This window comes from Ciconia boyciana, chromosome 2, assembly GCF_034638445.1.
Source record: "Ciconia boyciana chromosome 2, ASM3463844v1, whole genome shotgun sequence".
Lineage (NCBI taxonomy): Eukaryota > Metazoa > Chordata > Aves > Ciconiiformes > Ciconiidae > Ciconia > Ciconia boyciana.
In genome coordinates this window covers 143341573-143348523 of record NC_132935.1, presented here as the reverse complement: position 1 = coordinate 143348523, position 6951 = coordinate 143341573, and the positions used below count along the sequence as shown (strand labels likewise).

Below are 6951 nucleotides of genomic sequence, written 5' to 3'. Positions count from 1 at the left end.
ATTTCAAATGCAGATCCCCGTAGCTAGAATTTCAGCCAACTGATGATGGACTTAGGCACCTTAATTACCTTTCCTGGATTGTGTGATGCATCCCCAGGTGTGAAGACCACAGGCAGAAAGCCATGGAGGCTTCCCAAGACTAGTTAGAAATTCGCACCCATTTTCTATGAGAAAAAGCATGTATAATACTTGTTCCTATCTAAAGATCCAGTGTTCAATTGTTTTAGGATGAATAGGAAAACAATACTGTCATTTAGGGCTGAATATAAATTAGGTTTTGTCCTAGAAAGGAGTTAGCATTTTAATTTCTGGTGTAGAGCTGAAGAGGAAAATCTGCAGCTTAAAACTGTAAATACAATATGCAAGGAATCAAACTTTTTTCAGCAGAAGATGGAAAAAGACATCATTTGTGCATATCATTTTTGAGCTACGGTCCTCTGAGAAGAGAGTTCTTGACAGAACTCAATGAACCTCAGTAAATGAGGACATCAGCAATCGACATATTTAAGGTTGTGCAGTTTCTAAACATGATCCCGCTCCAGCAGTCGTTACACAGCATAGATCTTGCTGTTAATTAGTTTGAATGTGGGACAGCACTGCTGGGAGAAAGAAAGTGGCCTAAATAGCACGGTCCAAATTTTATCTGTAGCTATCCAAGAAATATGGATGTCTTTTATTAACCCTTGTCACCTGTGACAGCTAGAAATAAATGCTGGGCTTGCCTTATTCCTAATGGATTTTTGCAACTCATTAGCGTATAAAGTGGAAAGGGTGGGAGCATGCTGCAGAGAAGGAAGACAGCTGGCTGGAGAAGTTTCACGCCCGGTTCAGCTCTGAATGGCGGCATTAACTGTCAGACAAATATGAGGACATTCACGTCCAGGACACAGAGGCTCGGTTACTGAATGTTTGGAGAAGGTGGCAGGATTCTCCTCGTCCTCTTCTCCAGGAGCACCATTTATTATTCTTATTGAATTCCAGCGAGTACAGTAAATCCCCCATTCAGTCGCCATCATTCTTCCGGACTATGCATTTCGGAAGAGCCAACAGGACCTCCATTCTGCGCGAGCAACGGGGCTTTAGACGCGCACAAAGAAATGGCCACTGTTGGCGGTCACTGCGTGCCCGTTCACCCCCTCCCCAGAATATAGTGAACATAAAAAACCTGACGGGAGGTATTTGCAAGTCCCGCAGCATTCATCTTGAATTAAGCTGGACTAGCTGCCCACGGGGCAGAGGGACGAAGGGGAAAGGGAAAGCCCTGTCGTGATTATTTTGGTATCTCAGGCTGCTGCTGTAGACAGGATAGGAGGAAGACGCACACGAAACACCGGCAGTAACTCGGTGGCGAGATCCTTGGAGCGGCTCAGGGAGGCGAGTTTTGGCCGCTCGCACATCACCGGTTGCGCGTGTGCGATGTGAACGTCGCGGTCTCTGCTTTCCAACTGCCGCCGCTCCTGCCCGCGCCCAAAGTTACCACAATAAGCCTCCCGTCTAGATTTCAGCCCAGCAAAGGCGCTCCCCGATCGTGCGCTGCTCCCTGCAGCAGACCCCGGACAACAGCGCTGCCCCCCACCCCTGCCCCTCGCCGTTTGGCAGATACCGACCCCCCCCCGCCCCGGTCCCTGCCGCGCTGCGAGCGGAGCCGAAATTCGCGCAGCTGCCTTTCCGCCGGGGGGGACGCCGAGTGCGATGGGCCCCGGACCCCGCCGAGGCGCGCAGTTCAACGGCCCCAACTATCGTCATCGCCGGGCAACCCAAAAACACCCCCCGGGACAGCCCCGACCGGCACCCGGCGCCTCCGCGGGGCAGCCGCCGCCGTCCAGCCGAGCGTCCCGGCGGGCCCTGCCCCTCCGCGCTGCCGACCGACAAGGCGCGGCCCCCCGCACCCCCGGCCACCCCACCCCCCGGCGCCGCACGGGGCCGCCCCCCCTCCCCCCGCGGCGGGCCCCCCCTCCCCCCGCGCCCCCCCCGCCGCCACAGCCTTTGTGCGCGGCGCGGGGCAGCCCCGCGCCCGCCTGCGCCCGCCCCCGGGTGAGGCGTTGGGAGACGGTCCCTTACGCAGGAAAGTTCAGCGTCGGTTTCAAGGCTCCTCCCTCCCGGCGCAAGGCAGACTGCGGGGCGCCTGGAAACCGGTCGGAGGGAGCGCGGCGCGGCGCGGCGAGGGGCGCGGGCTCGAGGGGCCGGCACAAATGGTCAGGCGGCGGCGGCGGCGGCGGAGGCGGCGGCGGTAGTCGGAGGCGCGGCGGGCGCTGCCGCCGGTGCGGGCAGAGCTGCGCGCCGCGGCCGCGCGAGTGGCGGCCGGGGCTGCCCCGTCCCTGCCCGCCGCTCCCTTCATGAGTCGCAAGTTCGGGCCGGGAGGAGCAGCGGCGGCGGCGGCGGCGGCGGCGGGGCGGCGGGAGCCCGGCTGGGCAGGCGGCACCGACTGAGCATGGCCGAGCGGCGCGGGCCGGCGGCGAGCGGCGGCGGGGAAGTTGGCGGCGGGCGGCGGGCGGGCGGCGGCGGCCGGTGCCCGCGGCTGCCGCCGCCGCTGCTGCTGCTGCTGCTGTGGGCGGCGGCGCTGCCGGCCGGGGGCCAGCCGCCGGCGCCGCAGTACAACGGCGAGCGGGGCATCTCCATCCCGGACCACGGCTACTGCCAGCCCATCTCCATCCCGCTCTGCACCGACATCGCCTACAACCAGACCATCATGCCCAACCTGCTGGGCCACACCAACCAGGAGGACGCGGGGCTGGAGGTGCACCAGTTCTACCCGCTGGTGAAGGTGCAGTGCTCGGCCGAGCTCAAGTTCTTCCTCTGCTCCATGTACGCCCCGGTGTGCACCGTGCTGGAGCAGGCCCTGCCGCCCTGCCGCTCCCTCTGTGAGCGGGCCCGCCAGGGCTGCGAGGCCCTCATGAACAAGTTCGGCTTCCAGTGGCCCGACACGCTGCGCTGCGAGAAGTTCCCGGTGCACGGGGCCGGCGAGCTCTGCGTGGGGCAAAACGCCTCGGAGCGCGGCACCCCCACGCCTGCCCTGCGCCCCGAGAGCTGGACCAGCAACCCCCACCGCGGGGGCACCGGCGGCGGCCCCGGGGGCTCGGGGCCCGGCGAGCCCCGCGGGCGCTTCTCCTGCCCGCGGGCGCTGAAGGTGCCCTCCTACCTGAACTACCGCTTCCTGGGGGAGAAGGACTGCGGGGCACCCTGCGAGCCCGGCCGCCTCTACGGGCTCATGTACTTCGGGCCTGAGGAGCTGCGCTTCTCCCGCACCTGGATTGGCATCTGGTCGGTGCTCTGCTGTGCCTCCACCCTCTTCACCGTCCTCACCTACCTGGTGGACATGAAGCGGTTCAGCTACCCTGAGCGGCCCATCATCTTCCTCTCGGGCTGCTACACGGCGGTGGCCGTGGCCTACATCGCCGGCTTCCTCCTGGAGGAGAGGGTGGTCTGCAACGAGCGCTTCGCCGAGGACGGCTCCCGCACCGTGGCGCAGGGCACGAAGCGGGAGGGCTGCACCATCCTCTTCATGATGCTCTACTTCTTCGGCATGGCCAGCTCCATCTGGTGGGTCATCCTCTCCCTCACCTGGTTCCTGGCTGCCGGCATGAAGTGGGGCCATGAGGCCATCGAGGCCAACTCCCAGTACTTCCACCTGGCTGCCTGGGCTGTGCCGGCCATCAAGACCATCACCATCCTGGCCCTGGGGCAGGTGGACGGGGACGTCCTCAGCGGCGTCTGCTTTGTGGGCATCAACAATGTGGATGCCCTGCGGGGCTTCGTGCTGGCCCCCTTGTTCGTCTACCTGTTCATCGGCACCTCCTTCCTGCTGGCCGGCTTCGTGTCCCTCTTCAGGATCCGGACCATCATGAAGCATGATGGCACCAAGACGGAAAAGCTGGAGAAGCTGATGGTGAGGATAGGCATCTTCAGTGTCCTCTACACAGTGCCGGCCACCATCGTCATTGCCTGCTATTTTTACGAGCAAGCTTTTAGGGAACAGTGGGAGAGGAGCTGGGTCACGCAGAGCTGTAAGAGCTATGCCATCCCCTGCCCCAACAACCACAGCAGCCACCACCCGCCCATGAGCCCCGACTTCACTGTCTTCATGATCAAGTATCTCATGACCTTAATTGTGGGCATCACCTCGGGCTTCTGGATCTGGTCTGGGAAAACCCTGAACTCCTGGAGGAAGTTTTACACCAGGCTCACCAACAGTAAGCAGGGCGAGACCACCGTCTGAGACCCCCGCCTGCTGGGCCAGGGGGATGGCGGGCGGCCGGAGGACCGGGGCTCTGCCTTGGGAAGCAGCTCCTTATCCAGCCTGGGCAAACTTTGGGGACCGCGAGTCGCTTGCGCAGGCGGCGGGGAGCGGAGGACGAGCCAGGTGGGGACCCCTGCGCCTGGGAGCGCCCGGCTCTGCCCTCCCCGCTCCTCTCAGGCTGTCTCCTGTAGGAACTGAACGTACTGTCAGGTTGGGGGAGAGGGATGTAAATAGCCTCTGTAAGATTTTGTAAGTATATTTGTATTTAAATTACAAAAATCTCACTTTTTTTAATTATTTAGGACACTTTTAACCCGTTTGCGGATTTTGCTTCCTCGCCCCCCCCCTTTTTTTTAATTTAAAAAAAAAAAAAGGCGTTGGATTTTTATTTGGTAGGGCAGGATGGGGAGAACTGCCGGTAAGAGCAACCAAAACAAACCCCTTTCTTCTCCCCCACACAGGTTTTGTAATGGCTTTGCTTGGAGTTTCAGTTGCATGAGCAGCGGGGCCCGGAGCGAGGCTGCTGCCGCTGCCGGGGGCGCCTCCTGACGCGGGCTGGGCCCCGGCCCCGGGCCCGGCCTGCCGGCGGAATGTGGCGGTGGAGGTGGGGCTGGGGAGGAGCGCCGCTTCCCGCCTCGGCGCCGGCCCCGTGTGGGGGAGGACGGACCGCCGCCTGGCCCCGTAGCGGGGAGGACAGACAGCCGCCCGGCCGTGGCGCGGGGACGGCGCTTCACCTCGCCTGGGCCGGCCGCAGCGGAGCCGAGCCCCGCTGAGCCGGGCGGGACCCGCCAGAGCCTTTTTGGGGGTAGAAACAAGATCCAGTCCCGCCCGGCGGTGTGCCCGGCCTTTCGCAGGAGGGAGAGCCTCTCCGCCGTGCCCGGGTGCCCGGGGCTAGGGGCATGGGCTGCCGGCTGCCCTCTTCCAGTGTTATAAAATTTACTTAAATGCGCCACACAGTTCAAGAGGAGTTGGCCCGTTTTGTTCTCGGAGTTGAGGTTTAACACCGTCTGCACCTGTAGCGCGTCCGATGGCTTAGGAGGTGGCTGGGGACACAGGCACACCGAACTTCCCCCTTGTGTTTTTTCTAAGCCCGCTGCCCGGCGGGGAGCTCGCAGCGGCGGCGGAGCGGGGCCGGGGCCGGGGCCGGGGCCGGGGCTCTGCGGGGCGGCCTGCGGCTGCTCCCGCCGCCTCCTGCCCGCTCCCCTCCCTGCCGGGCGGCTGGCTGGGGTCAGCAGCGTCAGGGGGTGCGGGCTCAGTAAAAAGAGCTTCCTCGGAATAAAACGCAGCATTCAGATGTTTGGGTTTTTTTCTTAATTATATCCATAAGCTGGCTCTTCATTTGGGAAACACTGGAGCTATTGCCATTCCCCTGAATTTTAATCCATTACGCATTATGAGGGTGTGATGATTTTTGCCGGTAGTAAAAACAAAGGAAGGGGAAACAGAAAACCAGAATGTTTAAGCACTCTGGTGGGATGTGAGACCTCTGCTGTCTTTTTTTCCCTCTTTTTTTCGGTACGGTAATAACATGGCATACTGCAAAGGTAGGATACCGTGTGTGCAGTATATCTACTACCTTGTATGCTCCTGGGTGTGTGGGATTGTGCTTCTTAATACAAAAAAAAAAAGGTTAGAAATGAAATTGTAACTTTCGACAGATGCGTTTGCATATTTAGTCCTCTATATGAAAAACAGCAGAATGCTTCTCTCCTGATTGTATTGTTTTCAACTTTTTTTATATTACAAATGCCTGTATTTAGGTTCATAAACATATCTATGGCTACCATACCCTGAAATGCAAAATTATTTGAATTTGGTATGCATTTATTTCTGTTCATTATCACAAGATCATCTATATTTATAGAGGAATAGAAATTTATATATATTAAATACCATATTTTTAATTTCTCTGAAATAAATTGAGGTTTTGTACAAAACTGTCTTGTCCCTTTACGTATTCCTCCGACTAACTCAAATACTGTGTGAAAGCAGTGTATATACTACAAGATGTGTGGGATTCCTTTTTTCTTTTCTTATGTTGAGTTCACAGTAACAAGCTGGAATTCAGTGTAGGAATTCATTGTGCATTTTGGTTTTTATCTCTGGGCCGGTCTAGATTAATCCTTCAAAAGAAGTAATGTAAACTGTTCAAGATCTCTGACAGGGTATGGTCGGTGGTGTGAAATCCAAAAAGAGATCTGCTATATGGCAGGAGAAGAAAGAAGCTCACCAGTTCTTTTTTTTTTTTTTTTTGTTAAAGAAAAGGGTTCTCTCAACTTAGCCTTTCTTCTCCCTTTCCTATTAAAATAAAAAAAAAAAGATTTTCTCACTGCTCAAAATGACACTCAGACTATGTTGCAATATTGTCAGAATATTTAAATAAGTAAAATAGCTTTGTTTTCCTGAATTTGGAATGTTTGGTAAATCCACAGCTAAACGATATGTTCATGGAAGCATTTCAGCTTTATGGAAAGTACACGCATTCTTAAACCTTTCAACACCACACATCCTTTTTTTTCTGTTTTTTTTTCCTAATTTATTTTTTGAAGTGCCATTCTATAAGCATGGGTTTGTTAGGAAAGACTGGCTAATTATGAGACTTGATTTCTGATTTCCAGTGTTATAAGCTAGTACAGCATTTCATGCTGTAGATCTGGAGGAAGATGTAAATGATTTTTGGCTCATTTACTTTTTTCAAATCCTGATGTGTAAAC

The 6951-nt window shown here is 56.8% G+C and overlaps 1 protein-coding gene across 1 annotated transcript; it reads left to right on the top strand.

The window, feature by feature from the left end:
* Positions 1-2064: 2064 nt before the first annotated feature.
* FZD1 (frizzled class receptor 1) lies at positions 2065-6167 on the top strand. The gene has a single exon (XM_072854292.1). It carries the CDS (start codon positions 2432-2434, stop codon positions 4214-4216), a length of 1785 nt encoding a protein of 594 aa, XP_072710393.1. The 5' UTR covers positions 2065-2431; the 3' UTR covers positions 4217-6167.
* Positions 6168-6951: the final 784 nt, after the last annotated feature.

Coding starts and splice junctions, on each gene's coding strand:
- FZD1 (XM_072854292.1), top strand. CDS start 2,432: ATGGCCGAGCGGCGCGGGCCGGCGGCGAGCGGCGGCGGGGAAGTTGGC.